The sequence below is a fragment of the Podarcis pityusensis genome, assembly GCF_964106645.2.
Source record: "Podarcis pityusensis genome assembly, chromosome: 3".
Lineage (NCBI taxonomy): Eukaryota > Metazoa > Chordata > Lepidosauria > Squamata > Lacertidae > Podarcis > Podarcis pityusensis.
This window is the reverse complement of record NC_138026.1, coordinates 120,284,866-120,310,996: the sequence shown is the minus strand read 5'-3', so window position 1 is coordinate 120,310,996 and position 26,131 is coordinate 120,284,866. Positions and strand designations below refer to the sequence as shown.

At 47.9% G+C, this 26,131-nt stretch overlaps 1 protein-coding gene across 1 annotated transcript in view; it reads left to right on the top strand.

Annotated features, from left to right (window-relative positions):
- ELP3 (elongator acetyltransferase complex subunit 3) overlaps positions 1-26,131 on the top strand; it is a 112,359-nt gene that overhangs the window by 8,940 nt on the left and 77,288 nt on the right. The window contains exon 8 of the mRNA XM_081001037.1: positions 25,042-25,203. Coding sequence (XP_080857163.1) covers positions 25,042-25,203 — 162 coding nt within the window. The remainder of the gene's footprint in view (positions 1-25,041; positions 25,204-26,131) is intronic.

The window sequence follows — 26,131 nt, the reverse complement described above, 5'->3', positions numbered from 1 at the left end:
TGGGTTTGGTGTGTGTGTGTCAGTAAACGAGGGGAATTAAGACTAAGAAAGCTGAGTGGGGGGTGCTCATGTAATCTCACTGCATACAAGTTGTACAAGTGACAATAAAGAATTTCAATTTCAATTTCACTAGGCTGGTGAAGGCTGGCCAAAAAGGTTCATTGGCAAGAAAGATTTATCAAGCTGTTTGGAATGAATCTTCCAGTGCTGAGTTGGTTTTTCTCTGAGTTGGTTTTTCAGAAGCTTATTGGATAGTGGAAGTTGGGGTTACCTGGTACAGAGGACTGTGCCTCTCTGATAGTTGTGCAGGGGTGGGATTTGGGCACATGGGGAAGAAGCGTTTGAGGAGTGTGTCGTTAAAGCTCTGGGTTGCAGCCAACATTAGTCCTACTTAAGAGTAGACCCATTGAAATGAGCCCAGCTGTCTACTCACTGAACCAGCTAGGCTTCTGTAGCCACAGATCTTTCTGTGCAACGGTAAAGATAAGAAAAATCAGGCACAGTGTTCAGCCTAAGTTTTTGATAGGGCTCTTCCTCTGGAGGGCAGCAAATACTTAAAATATCCCTTTCCATATTTTCCCGTTCCGTTCACTGATGTTGCTTGCTTGAGGCGCCTCCTCATATTACGCTGCTGTTCCGGAGTGAGATGGCACCCCCATTAGTCATTTCAGTGTCTGCAAGCATGCAGCAAAAGTATTGTCTGGTGAGTAGCCCACGCCACTGGCTGTGTGGTGCTGCATTGAACTGCCATGTTGCAGACTGGGCTCTCCCATTCACAGGCAACCTCTGGCCCTAATTGGCCACACCAGGCCCCTCCGTTTGGCCCATGAGGCCATTTTGACCAAGCCACATCCACCTGCCCTACACCTGACATCATGTTGAGTGTGGGGAAAGTACAGATGCAGCTGGCCTGCTCCAAAAACATGGTTGTGGGTGCTTCTGACCACCTGACTGGTGGCATCTGCCAAAGCTGTAGCTTGCATAGAACGCTGCACGGTGCTTTGAAGCCCCAGCTGATTGTTGGGCCTTCAAAGCACCGCATGGGGGGAAACAGCTCCTGGAAGATGTCACTGTGACGTGTGATGATTGGCAGGAGGTTGGCCCTACCCATCTGTCACGCTTGGCCCTCAGAAGGCTAAGGAGAATCAGGATCCAGCCTGGGTGGGCTGATCAAGTGGAACATGCCTATTAATTTCAGTGGGTCTGTGCAATGATTAATGTTGGATACAGCCTCAAATAAAAATGTCCCGGGCTTTCTCTCTAGACCAGGAATTTGGAATCAGTAGCCTGGATCCACCCCACCTCCATTGCCCAACAGGCAATTTGGCAGGTGAGTAAGGGTGTCCACCTGTTAATCACCTCAGAGGAGCTCACCTTGTACTTTTTGTGTTTCGCTTCGGCTTTGTCTTACTGATTTTATTTATTCATTTATAAAAAAATATTTATGTACCGCTATGTCTTAAGATAAAATAAAATAAGGGATGCGGGTGGCGCTGTGGGTTAAACTACAGAGCCTAGAGCTTGCCTATCAGAAGGTCGGCAGTTTGAATCCCTGCGACGGGGTGAGCTCCCGTTTCTCGGTCCCTGCTCCTGGCAACCTAGCAGTTTGAAAGCACGTAAAAGTGCAAGTAGATAAATAGGTACCACTCCGGCGGGAAGGTAAACGGCGTTTCCGTGCGCTGCTCTGGTTCGCCAGAAGCAGCTTAGTCATGCTGGCCACATGACCCGGAAGTTGTACGCCGGCTCCCTCGGCCAATAAAGCGAGATGAGGGCTGCAACCTCAGAGTCGGTCATGACTGGACCTGATGGTCAGGAGTCCCCTTTACCCTTTACCTCTATGTCCTAAGAAACACACAAAGCAATAAAACACAAAGGCCGTGCGATAAAAACCACAAAAAGGTTAAAAACAGGCATCACTCAACCATTGTGGGAGAACGTACCCCTAATTGCCTGCATAAGCCTAGTGGAAAAGAAAAGCTTAACCGTTTAAAAGTTGGAGCGGAAGGTGCCCGCAGAATCTCTAGTGGCAGGGAGTTCCACAGGACTGGGCCATTGACACTGAAGGCTCAGTTTCTTGTTGTTGTCGAATGAGCCTCGCCAATTCGGGGAATGCCAGACAATGCTCCTGCCAATGATCACAGTGATGGAGCTGGGACATAAGGTTTAAGGTGACCCCTATTCGACACTGCTTTAATGGCTTCAGGCTGTGAAGCACTTTATTGTTTGTAAAATAAATTTTAAAGCGCCCAGTTGGTGGAGAGTGCGAAAGCGGGTCCCTGCCCCTTGCAAATCCTGCCCAGCCCCACACCCTGGTCAGTATGTGTGCGTGGCAGTGGGGACTTCATTTGTGACCATCCGCATGCTGCCAAGCTGTTGTTAATCTCTTTGTTGGAGACACAGAATCTCCTGGCTGCCGTGTTCCTAGGCTGGAATGGGCTCCTGCGCTCGCAGAGTGATCTTGCTGCTCTCTGGGCTTTCTGACAAAGTAGCAGGTAGCCAGAGCCAGTGGAAAGTTCCAGCAGGAGCAATTTCTCTCAGGCAACATCGATACCTGGGGGAGCTGGCAGGGGTTTGGGGTGTGTGTGTTGCAGGATCCGCTCACCCAACCGCAAGGGATTTTCCTTTTGTCAAGAGCGCCTGTCACTGCTGATGAACGAAGTTTTAATTTTATCTCTTGAGAACACAAGGCATTAAGGGGATTTCAGAACATTTCCTGGATCTCTATCAAACAAGGGGGGGGGGGACTTGGCGATAAGGCAGAAAGCAGCCCTTCGTGGGAGGACAGCTGTCTGTATGGCAGAAGAGCCATTATTCTGCTGTCGGCTCCCCCCCCCCCTTCCTTCTTCTGGAGAAAGGCTTTCACCTGTAGGCATCGGAATGCAAAATTCCGCTGGGGAATTGTGAAGGTTGGGGGGGGGATGTTTGAGCCCAGAGAGGGGCTTAAATCCTAGGTGCAAATTCTCTTTATCTCTCTTTCCCCCTCTGACTCATTTCTGGCAAGGGGAGAGATGCTGATCCCGTTGTGTGACTCACCCTCTGCAAAACGGAGGAAAGTGAAGTTGAACTTGCTGTGAAGTTGCCGGCAACTTTTGGCAAGGGAAAGGGAGAAAAGATAAAGCTGCGTTCCAATCAGGCGCTGTTCAAAGAGGCTTAAGAGGCTTCCAAACAAATTGGAAGATGGAGGGCAAATCTTTCAGCTGTGCTGGGCTTATTTTGCCGATGGGAAAGAGGCTAGAGCATGAGTAGGCAAACTAAGGCCCGGGGGCCGGATCCGGCCCAATTGCCTTCTAAGTCCGACCTGTGGACGGTCCGGGAATCAGCGTGTTTTTCCATGAGTAGAATGTGTCCTTTTATTTAAAATGCATCTCTGGGTTATTTGTGGGGCCTGCCTGGTGTTTTTACATGAGTAGAATGTGTGCTTTTATTTAAAATGCATCTCTGGGTTATTTGTGGAGCCTGCCTGGTGTTTTTACATGAGTAAAATGTGTCCTTTTATTTAAAATGCGTTTCTGGGTTATTTGTGGGGCATAGGAATTCGTTCATTCCCCCGCCTCAAAATAAAATATAGTCCGGCCCCCCACAAGGTCTGAGGGACAGTGGTGGACCAGCCCCCTGCTAAAAAAGTTTGCTGACCCCTGGGCTAGAGGACTCACTTGTCGAAAGCTTAGTTCTGCGGTGTCCAACATATCTATGTGTCCCCCCGCTTCTGTAATTCAGAGGCGTGGGAAGGTGGCCCCTCCTTCCTTGGTGGCTTTTAAGCAGAGGTTGCATGACCATCAGTCAGGGACCCTTTGGCTGTGATTCCAGTTGTTTCAGGGGGTTGGGCTGGATGATCCCTGGGGGTCCCTTCCAACTCTACAGTTCTGTGATTCTATTCTACCTACAGTCTTCTTGTACTTTATTTATTGCGTTTACATCACACCTTCAAAGGAGCTCAGGGTGGGGCACATAGTTCTCTCCCCGCTTCTCCATCCTATCTCACAACAGCCCTGTGAGGTAGGTCAGGCCGAGAGAATAACTGGCCCAAGGTCACCCAGGGAGCTTCATGGCTCAGTAAGGGGGATTTGAACCTTGGTCGCCCAGGTCCAACCACTGCGCCACACTGTCTCTCTTGGACTGCCTTTTCTGTGCCACTTCTTGCATCACTGTTCCCTTGACGCAACTGCTGTGCTGATGGCATCTTGAAACAATATTCATTCTGCTAGTTCCGCCGCTTTCGTTTTATTATAGGTGTTAAATGGAAATGAGATGCTGCTGCTGCATTGTAATATTGTCACAAGATCCAGTATCTCCCAAGCAATTTCTTATTTTATTTTTTTTAAGGAGATGCAGGGTGTTATTTTATATCTTAGTATTTCCTGAACTCTTGATAACTTGGCCAGAATGCATCCCCCACCACCATATTTAGATTGGGGAAGCTCTTCCACTGTTGCACTTCAAAGATGTGTGTCTGTGTCTTGTCTCTGAGTTCCCAGATCGGTATTCTGTCTTCGGGATTACCCCAGTTCATGTTTATTTATTTGCTGTTCGGTTTTACAGCCCCACCTTTTCACCAAATGACCCTAGGGCGGGCTACAAAAATATTACAACTGAAATTGTTAAATGAAAATACAAAAGCAACCAATATTGGAATAAGAAAGATAGCTATGCAGGAGGAAGGGAGATGTCATCTCAACCAAAGAGAGCCAGTGCACTGCATTGGTAAGATCACGGTGGTCCAGTACGTGGCCAAAGGGCCGCATGTGGCCCTTGAAACCTTTTTTGGTGGCCATCAGCAACCTTTGACATCTCCCCCAAGTCTTCTTGCTGCCTTCTCAAAGCTGTGTAAATGAGGTGCTGGGTTCTAACAGGGTCCTAGGGTAGGGTTACCAGACGTCCCCGTTTCCCAGGGACAGTCCCCAGATTTGTTAATAAGTCCCCGGACGAATTCTGTCCCCGGATTTCATCTAATGTCCCCGGGAAACGCAGCAGCGGCAGTCTCAGCAGCCCGGAGCAGTTGGCTCTGGCTGGCTTCAGGAGCTGCTGGGAAGTCCCCATAGGATGGTGGTGCAGGGGCTCTAAGACGCAGCTTCCGGGCTGCCTCCACCTTCCCTGACCCCAGCAACTAAGCCGTGAAGGGAGGCGTCATGCTGCCTATTGGGGCAGCCAACTCCTACTTGCGTGCAAGCAGGGCGGGGTGGGGATCTCTCAGCTGTGAAGGGAGGCTTCACACTGCCTATCTGAGCTTGCATGCAAGCAGGAGGGGGCAGGGATCTCTCAGTTAGGCAATGGGAAGCCTCCCTTCCCAGCTGAGGGATCCCCGCCCCCTCCTGCTTGCACGCAAGTAGGAATGGGATTGGGGCTGCTCCAATGGGAAGGAAGGCATTGTGCTGCCCGAGCCTCGCTGCCGCCACAGCTCTTGGCCCTCCTTCTCCGCCTTCCATGCCTGACCCACCGCACACCGCTTCCCCACCACCACCACCGCAGAACCAACAACTCAGGGGCTGCCCAGGCTCATGGAGAAAGGAGATAGAAGCTTCGGAGGAAGGGGAAACATGGTGGTTGAGGTCAAGGCGGTGGCCACCCTCTGCCACCGCCATCGCTGCAGCATCAACGTCCCGAACGTGTAGTATTTATTTATTTAAAGTGTCCCTGGATTCATTGAAAAAAATCTGGTTACCTTATCCTAGGGACCTCCATCCTCCTGTCAGAGCCTCGTGCCTCCTTCCCAAAACCCTGCACCTGGCTTACCTGGCTTTGGGAAGGCAGCACAAGGTGTGGCAGGGGCGGCATCATATTTTGGCCTCGCTCCCCCCTGCAACAAGGCACTGTGTCCAGCAGGTTCCGTGTCAAAGTCCTCTTGCAGCACGCTTAGCATGAAAGGTTGGTCTGCCTGGGTGAGTGCCGGGATCAAATCCCCACTGAACTGTGAACTGGGTGACCTTGGACCTCTCACCCTCACCTGCCTTGAAGGGTTGTTGTGGGATTAAATGAGGAGGGGGAGAACCAGGTATGCCACCTTGGGCTCCTTGTGGAAAAGGTGGGTTCGTAATGCACTGGAAGCAGCTGATGGGCATTATAGTCCAGAACATCTGGAGGGCACCAGGTTGGTGGATTCTGATTGTAAGCAACCTGTCATCCTCGGGCAACTCATTTCTAGTTCTGAATTGCCGCCATCTCCAGTGGGGTGACTTAGGAGTAAGTTGAAAGAGGATGAACAGACTCCCAGCAAGATTAAAAGCTATTGATCTGTCTCTCCCCTTTACACATTTCTTTTTGTGGTGTTTAACAGTAAATCATGTTTCGAACAATAAGAGCGCTGCTGTTAATGGATGCAATTCAGTTCTTGAGAAGACAATGGGAGGGATCAGTGGCTTAATCGAGAACTTTGGCAAAGGGGTGTGCAGACCCAAAGAAGCTGAGATTCCTTTATACATATAGATATGGCTCATCTAGTGCCAGTGAGCCAGTGTGGTGTAGTGGTTAAGAGTGGTGGACTCATAATCTGGTGAACCGGGTCCGATTCCCCGCTCCTCCACATGCAGCTGCTGGGTGACCTTGGGCCAGTCACACTTCTCTGAAGTCTCTCAGCCCCACTCACCTCACAGAGTGTTTGTTGTGGGGGAGGAAGGGAAAGGAGAATGTGAGCCACTTTGAGACTCCTTCGGGTAGTGATAAAGCGGGATATCAAATCCAAACTCTTCTTCTTCTTCTTCTTCATCCAGTGTTGGTATCAAGGTAGCTGCCTCTGAGTCCTTAATGGATGCAGTTATGCTCAGACTCTCCTCCCCATCTATGAAATATAGAGACGTGGTCAAACTAGGGAACTCTCTCCCACAGAAGCCAGGATGGCCACCAACTTGGTTGACTTTAAAAGAGTAGACAAATTCATGGAGGAGGAGAGGTCTAGCGATGACTGCTAGTCAGAAGGGCTGTGCTCTGTCTCCACAGCCGGAAGCAGAAATGCTTCTGAATCCCAATTGCTAGAAACCAGAAGAGGGAAAGGGCTCTTGTGCTCATGTGCTGCTCCTTGATTCCCACAGGCATGTGGTTGACCACTGTGAGAACAGGATTCTGCATTAAATGGACCATTGGCCTGATCCAGCAGGCTCTAGGATCCATTGGTCTTTTTAGCTCAGTGTTGTCTTGTTAGCAGAGAAATCTGAGGGCTCCCTTGGACAAAAAACAAGGACACCAGCCAGGAATACCAGAGCAAAACAGCAGCCAGTAGGCTTGGCCTTTATTGAAGACTGTCGCGACAGGACTCCCACCTGCCACCAGGTGGAACAAGATGGAAGCCCCGAACAAAAGAGAACCTAAACTTTTATTAGCTGCTAATCCCCATGTTACACCCCCCCCAACTACATCACTCATACATCATGGTTACATCATGAAAGGGGAGGTCTGGTGGCAGTAATATGAGCATCCTGGACCCTGCCCTATGGTTCCCCTTGCCCTCCACCAAACACCCATCAAGTGTAACAAAAAAGACCTTTACATTTCCCTGTTTCCCAGCCAAGTTCATCACACCCTTTAGTCTTCATCTGGGTTTGTTATTTCTGGAATCGCTACCTGTCTGGCACTCAGGTATCAGGATGCCAGAGATTATCCTTCAGGCAGAGGGGCTGCTGAGTAGCTGAGCTCACATGTCTATATGAATTTCTGAAGTTTCCCCAGTGAGCCAGTACACAGATACATTGATCAGTGAATTCTTACATTTGGTATCATGCAGCAGAGGCCCTTTGAATAGATAGGAAGAAACTGTGATGAAGTGTTTTGTGGGGACAAATCACAAAAGTGATTGTGATGATTTTGGTAGTGGGGCTGCATGTGCATGATATCTGCTGGAGGGGCAACCCCCCCAACCTGTACATAAATTCCTGCAACAGTCTACAATGACTGGTGATGGTTCTTCAGGATTTCAGGCGGGGGTCTCCCCCAGCCCTACCAGAAGATGCCATTGTGGATTGGACATGGAACCGACTTCCTGCAAAGTAGATGCTCTGGCGCTGAGAATCTGTGGCCCTCCAGGTGTTGCTGGACTCCTGTTCTTGGCCTTTGGCGATGTTGGCAGGGGGCATGTGGCCGGGGGCTCCCCATCCCTGGTTAACACTGACAGACAGAAGTTCCCCGGGGTGTCAGGCAGGCATCTTGCCCTAGCCCTACCTGAAGAGACCATCAGGGATTGAGCCTGGCACCTCCCACATGCTGTGCCGATGCTCTAACCACTGACCTACAGCCTCACCACCATGCAAGAAGAATAGTCCACTTGCCAAAATTGGTCTCTTCATTGTCGTCTGTGCCGCATTGGAGCAGCTCACTGCAAATATTTGCACCTGGTAAACATTTGTTCATGTGCAGCTGGCGAAACAAAGATAGGGAAGGTGTGAGTCACCAGGAGAGGTGATGCTGAAATGGAGGGCTGACCTCTGACCATTCAGCGCCTGGGTTTGCTCTTGACATTTTGATGGAGCAAAAGCAGTTCTCTTACCTTTCAACAGAGGTGTGTTGGATTGAATTGCCTTTCCCTGTGATTTTAGGCACACATTTACATTTCTATCAGTGTACTACATCCTTTCTCAAGCCCATTATGAGCATTTTAAAATATAAATTCTTCAAGATGTGAATTGAATCATGGTCCAGTATGTTGTTTGCAACAGCAGGTGGATGGAGTTCTTGAGCTGACTGTTGGAAAACTCAGGACAGAGAAAATAAAGTCCTCCTTCGCACATAGTGTGGTTAAACTGTGGAACTCCCTCCCACAGGAGCCAGTGATGGGTGGCTATGCTCTGTCCACACAGTTGGAAGCAGCAATGCTACTGAATGCCAGTTTCTGGAAACCACCGCAGGGGCGAGTGCTCTTGTGCTCAAATCCTCTTGTGGGTTTTCCACAATGGGCATCTGGTTGGCCATTGTGAGAAGAGGATGTTGAACTACATCCTGACATGCTGGCCTGACTCTTCAGGCTCTTCTTAAGAAACTTAAGGATTCTTATGAACATGTGTGTTCTTACGAACACTAAGGAATGGGCTGTGAAAAAGCCAGTGTCTATGCCATGTGATCTCTCTTGGCATCTGATATGCAAGGAGGCTTCTTCTTTGGCGATCCCTCGTAGCCGAGTAAGATTGTCTTCCATAAACATGGTCTTAACAGTGAGTCCATAAGTGACTATGGAGGCCAATTCTGGATCCACACGTCCTTCCACAGTGGGGACATAGGTTTCCGGGCAGGAGCTAATCACGGTGTGGATTTGCCAAGTGTGCCTTCCTCATAGCACATTTCTCCCTTGCGTCCTGAGTTTGAGGGTCTTCAAAGCCCATGACGCCTTTGGTAAAGGCCGTTCTCCAATTGCAGCACTCGCAGGCCAGCGTTTCCCAGTTGTCAGTGTTTATACTACATTTTTTTAGATTTGCCTTGAGAGAGTCTTTAAACCTCTTTTGCTGACCACCAGCATTACGCTTTCCATTTTAAAGTTAGGAATAGAATAGTTGCTTTGGAAGAATCTTCAGGCATCCGCACAACATGACCAGTCCAACGAAGTTGATGCTGAAGAATCATTGCTTCAACACTAGTGAACTTCCAGTTTCTTCCAGTACACTGGCCTCAGTTCGCCTGTCTTCCCAAGTGATACAAGGAGGCCCCATTGGTCAGCAATGGAACACCTGCCTCTGATGCAGGAGGCCCCCTGGACACAATGATCTTGGGGAGCCAGTCCTCTGCCTGTGGCCCCAAAGGGCTGCTCTCAAGCCCTGGGCTAGTCATATAAGAAGAGCCTGCTGAATCAGGCCAATGGCCCATCTAATCCAGCATCCTGTTATCACAGTGGCCAACCTGATATCGAAATGGGAAGTCCACAAGCAGGACCTGAGAACAAGAACACTTTCTCTCCCCTGTCATTTCCAGCAACTAGTCTTCAGAAGCATTGCTGCCTCTGATAGTGGAGACAGAGCAGAGCCATCATGACTTGTTATTGGTTAGTCGTTTAGTCGTGTCCGCCTCTTCGTGACCCCACGGACCAGAGCACGCCAGGCACTCCTGTCTTCCACTGCCTCCCGCAGTTTGGTCAAACTCATGCTGGTAGCTTCGAGAACACTGTCCCACCATCTCGTCCTCTGTTGTCCCCTTCTCCTTGTGCCATCCATCTTTCCCAACATCAGGGTCTTTTCCAGGGAGTCTTTGTTGGCTATTTGCAGTATGGTAGCGCTGCAGAGAGCTTGCTGGGGAGACCATGCATTAAAAAGGGACTCAAAAATAACTTAAACAAGGTTTTAATAACAAAAACAAAAACTCCTTATACACTAAATACATCAACAAACCAAACCAGACCCAACCACCAACCCATCCCCCAGGGTAATGGGAGAGCTAGGTGCTGCTCCTTATATACTCTACCCAATTGCTGACACAGTTTAATCAGTACAACTCAGCAGCACCTGCTATGTTTCACAGCTGTAAAGCTGGGTCTCGTTATTTTGCTCTGGCCCTTGCTCTGGCCCCTTAAAGACATACACATGGAGTGGAACAATGATGAACCTTTACATTTAAAGTAACCATTCAACAGTCTTCTCTTCTCCTGAGGTGGCCAACGGATTGGAGCCTCAGCTTCAGGATCTGTCCTTCCAGTGAGCACTCAGGGCTGATTTCCTTCAGAATGGAGAGGTTTGATCTTCTTGCAGTCCATGGGACTCTCAAGAGTCTCCTCCAGCACCATAATTCAAAAGCATCCATTCTTCGGCAATCAGCCTTCTTTATGGTCCAGCTCTCACTTCCACACATCACTACTGAGAAAACCATAGCTTTAACTATACGGACCTTTGTTGGCAAGGTGATGGCTAGCTTCCATGAATTGGTCTCGTTTTCTTTTTAAGCCATTAGGGCATCTGGCTGGCCACTGTGTGAAAGGGGATGCTAGGCTCTGTTTGGCCTGATCTGGCCCCTGCAGGGCTCTGCTTATCTTCTTACTTCACATCCACCTCACGTTGTCCAGGCCAGCCCCCATCATGCAGACAGCAGGTTAAACTTCCTACATCTGCAGGGGATTGCCGGGTGGGAGGTACTTGTGGAATGTGATCAAGCCTGTTTTTGCACTGTGCTAAGAACATGCAGTCCCGTGCCAAAGGCAGCTGATTGTAGCACAGATCATTTTATAAGAGTCTGCTGCGGCAGCTGTGAAGAAATTATTCTTAGCTGCTCTTGCATCTGCCTGTCTTGGCTGGTCAAAGACACTTGAGAGGAAAAGCAGAGTCCTTTCCTGGTTACACTTATTAATGGGATAAAACCCTGAATAAATTGGCAATGATTCCAGTTCTTAACTCCAAAAACCATGTAACTGGGTGGTGTTATATTTCCAGGGAGATGATCAGGCAGGCAAAAGCTCAGAATGAGCTCAGGTTTGTGAGAAGGTGTAATGGTTCTAGGGGTTGCTTGTGCGTAAGCCGGTGCTTATCTCCCCGGCTGGGTGCAAACACCTGGCTGGGTTGCCTAAGTGAACCTTTTCTGTCCGGACAGCCACTCACCCTTGGCTGACTCAATTGCTGGCAGCATCCGTCAGTGGGCGTTTCTTAAACTTCTTCCAGCAAAGAAGCTCTTTGACACCTAGTCTCCTCCTACTCTCTCTGCGCAGAAGCCTTCTGCGCAAGGAGGGCGTGGGCAGTGGAGGACCCCTACTCTCCCCGCTGGTCCCAGGCAAGGAGTCATGGGACCGCCTCGCCGCTTCCCCCATCTGCCCCCCTTCTCCACTGGTGCTACGCTGATTCTCTTCCCCAGAAGATGGGCTGCTTCTCCCGATCCCTGGACACTCTCTGGAATCCCTCTGGCTTTTGCTCTCTCCCTCCGGCACTGATGGCAGTTCCCTGACAGAGGGGTTACAAATAATTTTTAAAAGTTTATTTTTTGAAGCAAGAAGCGAGAGGAAGAACAAGCAAGTGGTAGGTCCTCTGTATGGAGAAGATGGATAAATACTATTGGGTGACAGAGAGAAGGCGGAACTGCTCAACACCTACTTTGCCTCTGTCTTTACCCAAAAGGAAAGTGATGCCCAACCTGGTGATAACGTGGTTTAAGGAGGGAGCTGCAGCCCAAGATAGGGAAAGAGGTAGTGATGGAAAACCTAGTTACTTTTGAATGAGTTCAAATCTCCAGGGCCTGATGAGCTGCATCCAGGAGTACAAAAGGAGCCTCTGGATGTAATCTCAGAGCCTCTGTCTATAATCTTGGAGGATTCTTGGAGAACAGGTGAGGTTCCTGTGGACTGGAGGTGGGCAAATGTTGTACCCACCTTCAAAAGGGGGGGGGAGGGTGAAGACCTAGTGACTGATAAGCTTGACATTGATGCCAGGAAAAGGCCTACAACAGATAAACAATTGCTCTGCAAGTGGACGCAGAATAGGTTTCTCAAAAAGTCATTCCAGACAAATCACATTTCTTTTTTTGGTGGAGTTACAAGTTTGGTGGATCAGGGGGAGGCTGTGGACATAGTGTATCTTTAAAGCCATAAACGTCCTCGGTCCAGTATACCTGAAGGAGCGTCTCCACCTCTGTCTGGACACTGAGGTCCAGCGCCAAGGGCCTTCTGGCAGTTCCCTCCCTGCGAGAAGTGAAGTTAGAGGGAACCAGGCAGAGGGCCTTCTCGGTAGTGGCACCCGCCCTGTGGAACGCCCTCCCAGCAGATGTCAAAGAGAACAACAACTACCAGACTTTTAGAAGACATCTGAAGGCAGCCCTGTTTAGGGAAGCTTTTAATGTTTAATAGGTTATTGTATTTTAGTGTTTTGTTGGAAGCCGCCCAGAGTGGCTGGGGAAACCCAGTTAGATGGGCGGGGTATAAATAAATTATTATTATTATTATTATTATTATTATTATTATTATTATTATTTTGATTTTAGTAAGGCAGTCTGGACCTGGAGATGGATGATGGCGGACAAAGGGATACCATTTTGCCTTGCCAGCACAAGCATTGATTTTACTTAATGCCAAATTCACAAAGGTCTTGCTTGGCAAGACCTGCCAAGTCCTGAAGTTGTATCTGCAACGTGACTTGAGTAGTTTTGTTTAATTGCTAGTGAAGAGGTTGCTGAAGATGGTAATGGGCAGGTGCATATAATCGGGTCCTGTTTTGACCTGCGGGTGCTGGACGAGGTCTTCTGAAGCCTGGCTGTGACATGAGTGGGTGGATGGATGGCAGCCAGCAGCAGCAGGTGGCACTTAAGCTGGCAGTCTGTAGCCAGAGAGGGTAGCAGAGTTCTCTGGAGCCACCTCCACAGAGAAGGGGCAGGGAGGGGGGCAGACAGACAGACAAGCTTGGGTCAGACACAGATCTACCAGACCATGGATAATTCCAACAGGCTGTGAAGACTCCTGGCTCCAGCCCTGCTTCAGAGCTCCAGGCACTGAAAACAAACCTAACGCAATTCTAGGCTGCATCAACAGAAGTTGAGTGTCCAGAGTAAGGGAAGCAATGGTCCCACTCTATTCTGCCTTGGTCAGACCACACCTGGAGTCCTGTGTCCAGTTCTGGGCACCACAGTTTAAGAAGGATATTGACAAGCTGGAAGGTGTGCAGATGACAAGACAGCTGTAAGAAGTGTTTGACAGTGGAATGGGCTACTATGGGAGGTGGTGGGTTCTCTTTCCTTGGCGGTTTTTAAGCAGAGGTTGGGTGGCCATCTGTCAGGGATGCTTCAGCTGTGATTTCTGTATTGCAGACTTGATGACCCTTGGGACCAGCCTGCGCTGGTCTACCTAAGGACATTGTTCTTTTTATCCTTTTCTTTATTATAATTTTTTATTAGTTTTTTAAAATATCATTTTCAACAATTATTAAATATACTTTAATAACTTATACATTTTTTTTACTTCCATCAATCACATCTGAAAATTTTCCAATCTTTTCACTTAATTTACATTTTTTACTTTCACTATTACATTTAAATCTCATAACTAATATCTCTCTTCTTTCTCTTCTTTGCAATATTTCATATATTTCTCCTTATAAAACTTCTTGTAGTCCTACTAGCGTGATTTGTTGAGTACAGTTGCTCTTCAAATAGTTCGTATATTTCTTCCAATCTTCTGTAAATCTCTGGTCCTGCAGGTTTCGAATCCTTCCTGTCATTTTATCCAATTCTGCGTGGTCCATTAATTTTGTTTGCCATTCTTCTTTCATCAGTATTTCTTCTTGCTTCCATTTCTGGGCCAACAATACTCTTGCCTAAGGACATTGTTCTAAGCCAGGCATGTCCAAAGCCTGGCCCAGGGGCCGAATCCAGCCCGCCAGTTGGTTTAATCCGGCCCCTGTGGCAGTTAATTCCCGGGGGGGGGGGGGGAATCCTAAAAGAAGGTCAGCAGTTTCAGTCCCTTGGTCGGCCCTCACGCATGTTCACTTCATCAAATCTGACCCTCTTTGAAAAAAGTTTGGACACCCCTGTTCTAAGCCCAAGTGTGATAAACCTTTGGGCCCTTCAGATATATTATAGGATTATTAAGCACCGTGACTGCACTCAGACCCGGTACATAGGGCAGGAGCTTAAGCTGCAACATCCTTGCTGCGCTTCTGCAAGAGAACGACCTTCCCAGCTGTTGTGTTAGCTCCACTTGCCGTGACTCGCGGGGATCAAGGTAGGAGTGGGAATTCTCCCTCTCCGCTTAGCTGCAGCATTTTCAGCGCACACCTTGTCTTGGGTCTTTGTCACTGAGCGGCACATTTGTGTCACTGGGCATTAGGTACAGCGTGACATTTCAGCCAAGCAGGCTGGTTCTGCTAATCCTGAAACAGATGGCGATTGCAGAGTTCTTTGCCGAGATCAGCCAAACGATAGCTTCAATCAATAATGTGGGCTTTTCTGTTGTGCCGCAGCTGCCTCGGGGCTTGGAAACGGCTGCTTTCAGGGAGTCAGAATCATCTTCTGTGCCTCTCAGAAAGGGTGTTGCAGAGTTGGGGAAGGTTCAAAAAATGGCAACCAAAACGCTGGAGGGGATGGAGTGGCTCACCTCTGAAGAAAGGCAGCAGCATTTGGGACTTTTTAGTTAGAGAAAAGGCGAGTAAGAGGCTACACAATAGAAGTTTATAAAATTGGGCAGAGCATGGAGAAAGTATATAGAGAGGGTACGTTCTGTCGTATGCGGTGGACCTGTGAAAGGGTCAAAGAGTATTGGGAAATAATTCATAATGAATTGAAAAAAATGTTTAAAAGTACTTTTCCAAAAAAAACAGAGTCCATTCAGATGGAAATTCCCAGGTATCAAAAAAGGTTATTTATGTATGCCACTACTGCAGCCCGTGTTAGCCCCAAAATGGAAAACGAGCAAAGTCCCAACCAAAGAAGAATGGCCACTTAAACTGACGGAATATGCGCAGCTTGCGGACCTAACATATAGAAGAAGAGAACAAGAAGAATATATGTTTAAAGAAGATCAGAAAGTGTTTATTGAATATACGCGGAGAAATTGTGTATAGTTGAAAACGTTTGCAGCATTAAGATAGATTTAACAGTGTAGATAAGTTTTGATGGATGTAATAGTGGGATACTGAATGGTTTAGTTTATATAAAATATGCAGGGATTTATGTTATGCAAAATGAACCATGGAACAAGAAGAAGGGAAGTCATTTTAAAGTTGTTTAAATGGATATTCTAAAATTTAAACAAAATTTAATAAAAATTATACAGAGAGAAGGTATATAGAGAAAAGTCCCGTCCCCCTCCCAACACTAGAAGTGGTCAGGCAACAAAGCTGAATGTTGGAAGATTCAGGGCAGATAAAATCCCGCAGTTTGGTCAAACTCATGCTGGTAGCTTCAAGAACACCGTCCCACCATCTCGTCCTCCGTCGTCCCCTTCTCCTTGTGCCCTCCATCTTTCCCAACATCAGGGTCTTTTCCAGGGAGTCTTCTCTTCTCATGAGGTGGCCAAAGTCTTGGAGCCTCAGCTTCAGGATCTGTCCTTCCAGTGAGCACTCAGGAAGATCAAACCAATCCATTCTGAAGGAAATCAGCCCTGAGTGCTCACTGGAAGGACAGATGATTGCAATTCTGCATTTGCTGCAAACCAGCCTTCTTTAAAACATTTTCCTCCATCAGCTACGTCCCCCCTGTGGCGGACAAACTGTGTTGTATCTGTAATAAGCTTTGGCCTTAGATGTCAAATGTTTGTGGCACATTCTTTTACTTGAGAGGTGGGCAACCTCAGGACCGTGGGCCAAATGTGCACTTCCAGTGTTCTCCAGGCCACAACTTCTCTCCAGTCCTGCTTTGCATGGTACCTTAAACATTTATGCCTGCCTGGGAAGTGTGTCCTTGGACTCCGATAATTCTGGTGCCTTATGGCTTTGGGAAGCCCACCAGAATCCTTTCTTTTACTTCTCTCTCGATTGCCTGCATGACAAAAGGGAGTTCAGCTATTCTGTCAGCCGCCCCTCCTTTGTCCAATTCAGTCATTAACCAGCTAACCTTAAGAGCGGCTTTCTGTATTCATTGCTCTGGCAGCTCCTTTCAGCGCCGGGAAGATCTTTTCGATTTCTTTATCTTCACAAGAACACCCTGAGATGCAGACAAAGCTGCCAAAGGGAGAGGAGGGGGCCGGTTCAGCAGAGGCGTGCGTCACCGTAAACATACTACATTCAGCCTAACTCGCCTGACAAATGCTTACACGGCAATACATTTGTTAGCCTTCAGGGTGACGCAGGGCACTTGGTTTCTTTTCTTTTTTTTATAATGATATTTATTAAAGTTTCACAAAATTATACAAAACAAAGAAAAAAGTATACAGTACAGCAAAAAAGTAGAAAATAAGAAAAAACATACAAAATAAAACAGTTAAAAACACAATAATGTTCCATAACCTATCTTCCTTACTCTTATTTCCCCGGACCTCCTCATACCTCCCTTCTTTGTATTCCAGTTCCATTTGTTGGTTCAGCAAATCCTTACCATTAATCTTTTACCCAATTGTTAACCTTTTTTTTTTCCCATATCTCTTAAAGCATTACAGCTAAAAACCTCTTAGTTTCTATCCAACATCCTTCTAAAGTTCCTTAATTTTGCAATATTTCTGTAAATAGTCCTTAATTTTTTTCCAGTCTTCTTTCACCGATTCTTCTCCCTGGTCTCGGATTCTGGTCTCGGATTCTGCCGGTCATTTCCGCCAATTCCATGTAGTCAATCACCTTCATCTGCCATTCTTCCAAAGTGGGTAAATCTTGTGTCTTCCAATACTTTGCAATAAGTATTCTTGGTTTCTATGGGTCCTTGTGTTCCAGCCCCGGGCAGTGGCATCACCGCAGAGTCCCACTGCCCTGGCTTGGCCAGCCATGCTACATATTGAGTAGGTACAGGGTAAAGGGACACCTGACCATTAGGTCCAGTCGTGTCCGACTCTGGGGTTGCGGCGCTCATCTCGCTTTACTGACCGAGGGAGCCGGCGTACAGCTTCCGGGTCATGTGGCTAGCATGACTAAGCCGCTTCTGGCGAACCAGAGCAGCGCACGGAAATGTCGTTTACCTTCCCACCGGAGCGGTACCTATTTATCTACTTGCACTTTGACGTGCTTTCGAACTCCTAGGTTGGCAGGAGCAAGGACCAAGCAACGGGAGCTCACCCCGTCATTGCAGGGATTCGAACTGCCGACCCTCTGATCAGCAAGTCCTAGGCTCTGTGATTTAACCCACAGCGCCACCCGCGTTCTTACATATCAAGTGCTGGTACTCAACTGCGTGAAGTAATGTAGGACGCTGTTCTTCAACCTTAGGTCCCCAGATGTTGTTGGGACTACAACTCCCATCATCCTGTCCCATTGGCTAATCTAGCTGTGGACGATGGGAGTTGTAGTCCACATTGTCTGGAGGGCAGCAGGTGAAGGAAGGCTATTCCTCAACTTGGAGTCCCCAGATGTTGTTGGACTATAACTCTCATCATCCTGTCTCATTGGTTGTGGGCGATGGGGTTGTAGTCCGACACACCACCTGGGAACCCAGAGTTGAAGAACACAGCTTTAGGGTGTCAGGATACCACTCCCTGGAAGAACCTTTGGAAACTTTGCTAGTAATGTGCTCACTTTGGGAGCTGTTCAGTGGCCACGTTTTGACTCACGTTTATTAACAGTCACTGGCTGAGCAGTGAGAGTGATGCTTCAAACTCCTTGGGCTGCATTCACCCAACCCACTGCGCTAGCAGAAGTCACCACAAAGATTCCCACGGGTGCAACAGGAATTCCTCTCCTCCCTCTGCCCACACTATCCCCAAATCTGCTCTGGGGGAAACCCAAAACCATGGTCTTTCAGGTCATAATACAGGATAGTACACCATACTGACTCTCCAATTTCCTGTCTGGAGCCAAAGGGATAGAGTGGGATACCAGTCCAAACGTGCCCCTCAAAAATAGATCTGGTTGGTAGTCGAAGTCTAGGAAAGCATTGAGTTATGCAACAGCTTATTTGAGATAGGGGCAGCCCAGCCGTGATATCCACCAGTGCAGTCCTGCTAAGTTAATTTCTTCCAGCTGTAACCTGCTGCATAGCGTTATTCCAACAAACCAGTTACTGCAATGCAGTGTTTCAGCGGCGAGTAGATGGATGCCTGAAAGTGGTATTATGATTAATGCATGAATAATAATATATATATAAAAAACATTTTGTGTCGTTTCGGAGCCCTTAATTGTGTTTTTCCTCCTAAAGTACCTCTCCTACAACTTCAAAGTAATATGATTAGACTCGAATCCAATAACATTACCCTTTGCCTCCAGCCGCCTAGTTGGGGTGTGTGCACGCACGGTGTATTAGTCATCGGTTGAAGGTTAGCGTTCAATCATTCATTCGCTGAAAACAGAAAGACATCTGGAACCTGCTTCTGTCTTGCAAGGCTGGACTTGGCTGAAGCTGAAAGCCTGTGTTTTGGATCTCATGGAGGAGAAAGAGTAGGGCAGCGGGTGGCGGTGGCTGTGGAAAAGAGAGAAAGGATGGGATGGGGCTATCTGGAGTGTTGAATAGAATCATAGTTGGAAGGGCCCTCCAAAGATCACCTAGTCCAACCCCCTGCAGTGCAGGAATCACAGCTAAAGTTGCCCTGACAGGTGGCCATCCTACCTCTCCAAGCATCCATGAAGTCTCTGAACCCTTGGTCTTGAGCTGGTTACCTTTCTCTCCCTTGGAAAAAGTACACAGAGCTGAAGTTGGAAGAGCAATACTCTTCCCCACTTCCTCTTCCAACTCTCTGACGTTTACCCAGATCCTTTGGAAACGTGAAGTATGTGTGTTCATCCTTTTCACTCTTGGGAGTAGCGATCTACGGGGGGGGGGGGGGGAATCAAAAGTGACCGGAGGAGGCTTTGCATTCTCTCAACAAATGTGCCCAGGGCCTTAAAAATGTTGGTGATCCTTGCAGCAAAAAATACTATTCAGCATCCATTGGCTACCTGCCTGCTGCTTCCCCTTACTTAGGCCAGCCTTTCTCAACCTGTGGGTCCCCAGATGTTGTTGGACTACAACTCCCATCACCCCCAGCTAGCAAGGCCAGAGCTCAGGGATGATGGGAGTTGTAGTCCAACAACATCTGGGGAACCACAGGTTGAGAACCGCTGCCCTAGGCCTCACAACCTCAGACAATTGCTGGAGATGTGGTGCTGTAGGGGGAGGCCTGCTCTGGGGGGATGCAGGATGCTTGCAAAATTCTGGAAGGAGGTTTTAGTTCTTATGAGTACAGTCCACAATCTGAAGTGGATCCTGAGTTCTAGCCCAGTACTTCTGGACTGTGTACCCCTTGGATACGGAGACTGAGCAAGAATTGAGCTTCCTAGTTTCAAAGGTGGCCGGGAGGCTGAGCTGGGAAAAATGAGTGACCCAGGTATAGATGGCTGGTCTGTTGGCTTCTTGTTCCTTGGAGCCACTGAGAAAGAGGCATATGAAAAGAGAAAATGCAGAGAAGTCTGAAGACACCTGGTAAAGAGACGCAGGTGGCGCTGTGGTCTAAACCACAGAGCCTAGGGCTTGCCGATCAGAAGGTTGGTGGTTTGAATTCCTGTGGCGGGGTGTGCTCCCGTTGCTTGGTCCCAGCTCCTGCCAACCTAGGAGTTTGAAAGCACGCCCAAAAGTGCAAGTACAGTGGTACCTCTGGATGCGAACGGGATCCGTTCCGGAGCCCCATTCACATCCTGAAGTGAACGCAACCTGCGCATGCACAAGCGGCGAAACCCAGAAGTAACGTGTTCTGTTACTTCTGGGTTGCCACGGAGTGCAACCCGAAAACACTCAACCCAAAGCTACTTCAACCCAAGGTATGACTGTAAATAAATAGGTACCACTCCAGCGGGAAGGTAAACGGTGTTTCCATGCACTGCTCTGGTTTTGCCAGAAGCTGCTTAGTCATGCTGGCCACATGACCCGGAAAAGCTGTCTGTGGACAGACGCCGGTTCCCTCAGCCTGTAAAGCGAGATGAGCGCCGCAACCCCAGAGTCGTTTGCGACTGGGCTTAATTGTCAGGGGTCCCTTTACCTTTAAGATGATTTTGGGATCTGCAGAGTTGGATGGGTAGCCAAAGAGGAAGACTGCTTATTCTGTACCCAGGGGCTACTAGGATGCAAGTTATGTATTGTTATCTTTCAAACATAGAAAACTGTGCATTTAGAAAAGACATTCCAGCAGGATCTTAGCATTTGCTTCTACTAGATCCCAGCAGCGGATTCCTTTCCAGGCGGCCAAACAGCACACGATCTTCTGCAGTGGGGTTTCATGGGGATTTGTAGCACTTGGAGCTTGCTATTCAAATGAAGATTCACCTGGCAGCATCGGAGCAGGGTTTGGGGTTCAAGGAAGGCCCCTCCCCTATGGATCTCATGCATGTGACTCCACTTTTCCTCCTACACAGCTGGAGGCAGAGTTCGAAACTTATAGAAGGCAATATAAAAACCAATTAAAAGCGTAAGAGTACAATATGAACTCACTTGGCTGAAATAGCAAAATAACGAGTCTGATAAGAGCAGCCCTGTTCCCCCAAAGCCAGTGCAAAATGATGGGCTTTGTGCCTCTCCCTTAAAAAGAGATGTCTGTAGAGCACCTCTATTACTGATTGTTCTGGCAAGTTTATGAGGAATATTGGTGTTCCCTGGGCTGCAATTTTAAAAATGATTTACAGTGAGCTAAACCATACGTGGGTCAGATTCCCAAAATTGTTGCGAAGTGGTTGCATGTTCTTAATAGTTCAGTTTGCACATATAATGACAAACCATCCTGGTATGTTCTCAGCAGTCCTGGCCGGTAAGGCTGTGTGATGCTGATGGGAGTTGTAGTCCAAAACAGCTGGACGGCACCCGGTGGGGGTTGTGCTGTGAATCTGGGCCCATAACCTGTTGTTGGGATACTGCCAGGGAGACAAAGTCCACCATGGCCCCAAGCCGTCTGCCAGACGATCCATCGATCTCCCGTAGGCACGCAGTATCAGCAATTAGCGACATGAGTTTCTAGAAAATATCTTGCCACATTCCAGAGCTCATGCACACTCTTTATCAGCAGATAATGCACAGCAAAAGTCGCACTCAGGAGAGCATTATTTACAAGTTTATTCAGCGTTGATCAGAACACAGAAAAACATGACTGCCCGCTTTAGTGTCTACGACACACAGAGAGAAACGAAAGCAACAGAAAACATAAACATCATGTGAACAGGAAATATGCAGACTCTGTGACTCACAGCCTGCTCCCTTTTAAGGTGGAACGGAAATATCCTAACAGTTATTACCCGCCCTTCACCCTAAAGTCCCTGGGTAGGTTACAATGATTCAAAACACAGCATTAAAACAGTTTTAATATTTTAATATTCTTTTGGAAGCCGCCCAGAGTGGCCGGGGAAGCCCAGCCAGATGGGCGGGGTATAAATAATAAATTATTATTATTATTATTATTATTATTTAAAACAACTATGTGGTTGCGGGACCGCCTCTCCTGGTATGCCCCGCGGAGTACCTTAAGGTCCATAAATAGCAACACTCTAGAGGCCCCGGGCCCTAAGGAAGTCAGATTAGCCTCAACCAGAGCCAGGGCCTTTTCAACACTGGCCCCGGCCTGGTGGAACGCTCTGTCTCATGAGACCAGGGCCCTGCAGGATCTGATTTCTTTCCGCAGGGCCTGTAAGACAGAGCTGTTCCGCCTGGCCTTTGGTTTGGACTCATTCTGACCCTTATGTTTCCCTCCCTTTATATGATCTATGAGCTACTTTTAAAAATGAGGCTGCATTTTAAATAGCATTTGAACCTGTATTTTAAATTGGGTTTTTTGTCCCCCCCCCCCTTATGTTTTACTGGTGTTAGCCACCCTGAGCCTGGCTCTGGCCAGGGAGAGCGGGGTATAAATAAAATTTATTATTATCATTATTTATTTACAGGTAGGTAACTGTGTTGGTCTGCCGTAGTCGAAACAAAAAAATTCCTTCCAGTAGCGTCTTAGTGACCAACTAAGTTTGTAACTGGTATGAGTTTTCGTGTGCATGCATAGTTCTTGCTGCTTGTTTTTGCATTAACAGCACCAAAGTGGAGGTCCTGGGCTTCCCCCTCTTGGCCTCGCTGATGTGTTTCAAAGGAAAGCAGAGCAAGACATTTGGCAACAGCTTGGCTGCAGGAGTTGCCGGAAGGAGGCGTACAAGGCGCCATCCAAGCGTCTTAGGGACTCGACCCTGGATTTGTGTTGGGTTCACTCCTTAGCCTTTCTTTCCCCTAAAGATATCCCGCAAGGCAGCAGAGGTTTAGGAAAGAGTTTTCCTTCTCCCAGATGGGCTGCCTTCCCAGGTTGATGAGTCCTATTGGCCTCTTCACTTCCAGGCACAAAAACAGGGTTGCTTCTAACATTATCAGGGGGGAAAACAATGCTGTCCAAGCTTGTAAAGACTGCAGAGAGAATAACTGGGTGCACTCTTCCCACCTTGGATCAAATCTACGCTTCCAGGTGCCATAAGAAAGCTGCAGAGATAGCGCAGGATAGTGTGTACCCTGGAAATGATCTCTTTCAGCTTCTGCCTTCTGGAAGAAGGTACAGGGTTATAAAGACTAGGACTAGCCGCCTGAGAAACAGTTTCTACCCAAATGCGATTTTGGTTTTAAACGCAGTGTAAGGTAGTCTCTATGGGAGTATATTGCATTTAAAAATGGGGTATCAGAGTTTTTAGGGGCTAACCAGGCTGGGATAGTTGGGATAGCAGGCTTGTTGGTTTGTGAATGTTTGATGTAGATTTTTAAATATCATTGTTCTGTATGGGACAATGACAATAAGGATTATCGTATCTCATCGTATACATGTCAGGTGATAAAGGCCAGGGTAAAGAGCTGTGTCTTCAGCTTTCACCAAAAGTTGTAGAGTGATGGTGTCGGGTACAGTGAGGGGGGAAAGTATTTGATCCCCTGCTAAATTTGCCCGTTTGCCCTCTGACGAAGAAATGACCAGTCCATACTTTTAATGGTAGGTTTATTGTAGCTGTAAGAGACAGAATAACAGGAAAACCCCCAGAAACCCAGAAGACAGAGAATGCCCATTCCTGGCCATCGGCACCCTGAACTTCTGAGCACAGCGGAACTGCCAAGAGGGCCCCTTCTGCTGAACTTAACACCCAAGAGGATCTCTAGGTTGGTGAAGGCTGCACTGAACCATGTGGGACTTCCCCTCCCCTCTTCCACAAAATCTGTTCTTTCCCCAACCCTCTGGAGCAGATATTACAATAATAATAACAATTATTTATTATTTATACCCCACCCATCTAGCTGAGTTTCCCCAGCTACTCTGGGCGGCTCCCAATCGAGTGTTAAAAACAATACAGCATTAAATATTAAAAACTTCCCTAAACAGGGCTGCCTTCAGATGTCTTTTAAAGATAAGATAGCTGCTTATTTTCTTCACATCTGAAGGGAGGGCGTTCCACAGGGCGGGCGCCACTACCGAGAAGGCCCTCTGCCTGGTTCCCTGTAACCTCACTTCTTGCAATGAGGGAACCGCCAGAAGGCCCTCAGAGCTGGACCTCAGTGTCCGGGCTGAACAAATGGAGGTGGAGACGCTCCTTCAGGTATACAGGACTGAGGCCATTTAGGGCATGAAAGGTCAGCCCCAACACTTTGAATTGTGGTCAGAAACATACTGGGAGCCAATGCAGATCTCTCAGGACCGGTGTTATGTGGTCCCAGCAGCCACTCCCAGTCACCAGTCTAGCTGCCGTATTCTGGATTAATTGCAGTTTCTTGGTCACCTTCAAAGGTAGCCCTACGTAGAGAGCATTGCAGTAGTCCAAGCGGGAGATAACTAGAGCATGCACCACTCTGGTGAGACAGACTGAGGGCAGGTAGGGTCTCAGCCTGTGTACCAGATGGAGGTGGTAGACAGCTGGCCTGGACACAGAATTAACCTGTGCCTCCATGGACAGATGTGAGTCCCGAATGACTCCCAGGCTGCGCACCTGGTCCTTCAGGTGCATAGTTACCCCATTCAGGACCAGGGAGTCCCCCACACCTGCCCACCCTGTCCCCCAAAAACAGTACATGGAGAGGATGTGGAAGTCCCACTGTGCAGGTGGAAGTCTTTGCACTAACTGTCAGTATCTTGGTTTGTACGTCCAAAATGAAAAAATAGACCTGCGGAGTACGTTTAATTCTTCTGCGGAACAGGATGTACAAAGCAACCTCGGCAAACGTAGGGGCATCTTTTTCAAAAAGAAAAATGCCCAAGAAGATACCCTCCCTCTCCACAGCCTTTCCATGAGATCGAACTTCAAAACGTTCTCCGAAGCCACAGCCATCTGCTGGTGAGATCGGCTGCCAGCCTGTCCGTCAGCGAAAGCTGTCTGCTTACAGGGCGCCCAGATGATGGGGGATTTGTATTGTAATCAGGCGGTTCTGAATGCAGATCCGTCACAATTGTCGTAAACACAATTTGCCAACCATATGCTGCGAACCCAACTGTTACAACGAGCGTCTCCTGTTTGGGGCCTCTTTGTTTTTTGGACCGTAATATTAACTGCCTTGGCTTAAAGTAGCAGAGACCTCACTTATATATCTCTCTTATGCATCCCTTCCCAACCCCCAACCCCTGTCTCTAATCCACAGATACTCTGAGCGAAGCCTTACAAAGTGCATTGGCATAACTATAGAGACCCGGCCGGATTACTGCCTGAAACGGCACTTGAGCGATATGTTGTCATACGGCTGCACAAGGCTGGAGATTGGCGTGCAGAGTGTCTATGAGGATGTGGCCAGAGACACCAACAGGTAAGGAGAGGGGTCTTGCAAGGGGGGCTTTCAAAGGAGACATCCTTGCTCTTTCTCGCTGAACTTGAGAACTTGAGCAGGGTCTACCAAAAGCTATTTAATACTCACATCTGTGTGATACCCAGGCAGAACACAGTTCAAAGGCACAGCAAATGCTACACATGGCTGCACCAGTGATCCCACAAAAAATCATAGACTAGGAAGGGGTCCCAAGGGTCATCCAGTCCAACCCCCATCAATGCAGGAGTCACAGCTAAAGAATCCCTGACAGATGGCCATCCAAGCTGTGCTTGGAAACTTCCAGTGAAGGAGAGTCCACAGCTGTTACCCTCAGAAAGTTCTTTATTTTTATTTTTCATTCATTACATACATCTCAAATTCTTAACATTTATTATATATTCCTCCCTCCCCTCCAGGGCTTTCCCCAACTTCCGCTTCTGGTTTGTTTCTCTTTTCACCCGCTTTGCTATCTCCTAACAGAAAAGGTTGTTAATAACATAACATCAAGCCTAAAAACATAAAAATAAAAGTAAATACACCATAATATTTCACTATTTTCTAAACATTTTCTAATAATAAGAATGTGAATGTTAATTTAAACCCTGCCATCAAGTCTATTGACTTTCTTTGTTTCTGCAAATATAATATAAATGGTTCCCATTTGTCAGGGAACTGCCATCGGAAGGAAGGGAAGTGAAAGGGCTCACACAGGTTGGGAGAGACTCAGCAGCTGAAGAGGGAACCAGTAGGGGGAGAGGAGCTGAGCTGAGGGAAAGGGAGCTGGAGGGATGGCTCAGAGACACTTCCAGCGAAAACAGTGGGGAGGTTTCAGGACCTCCTGTAGGGACACCCACTCCTCGCCGGAAACTGTCACGCAGAGAGTCCAGAAGACGTGTTTCCGTTAAGGAGCTTTTATGTTGGAAGCGAT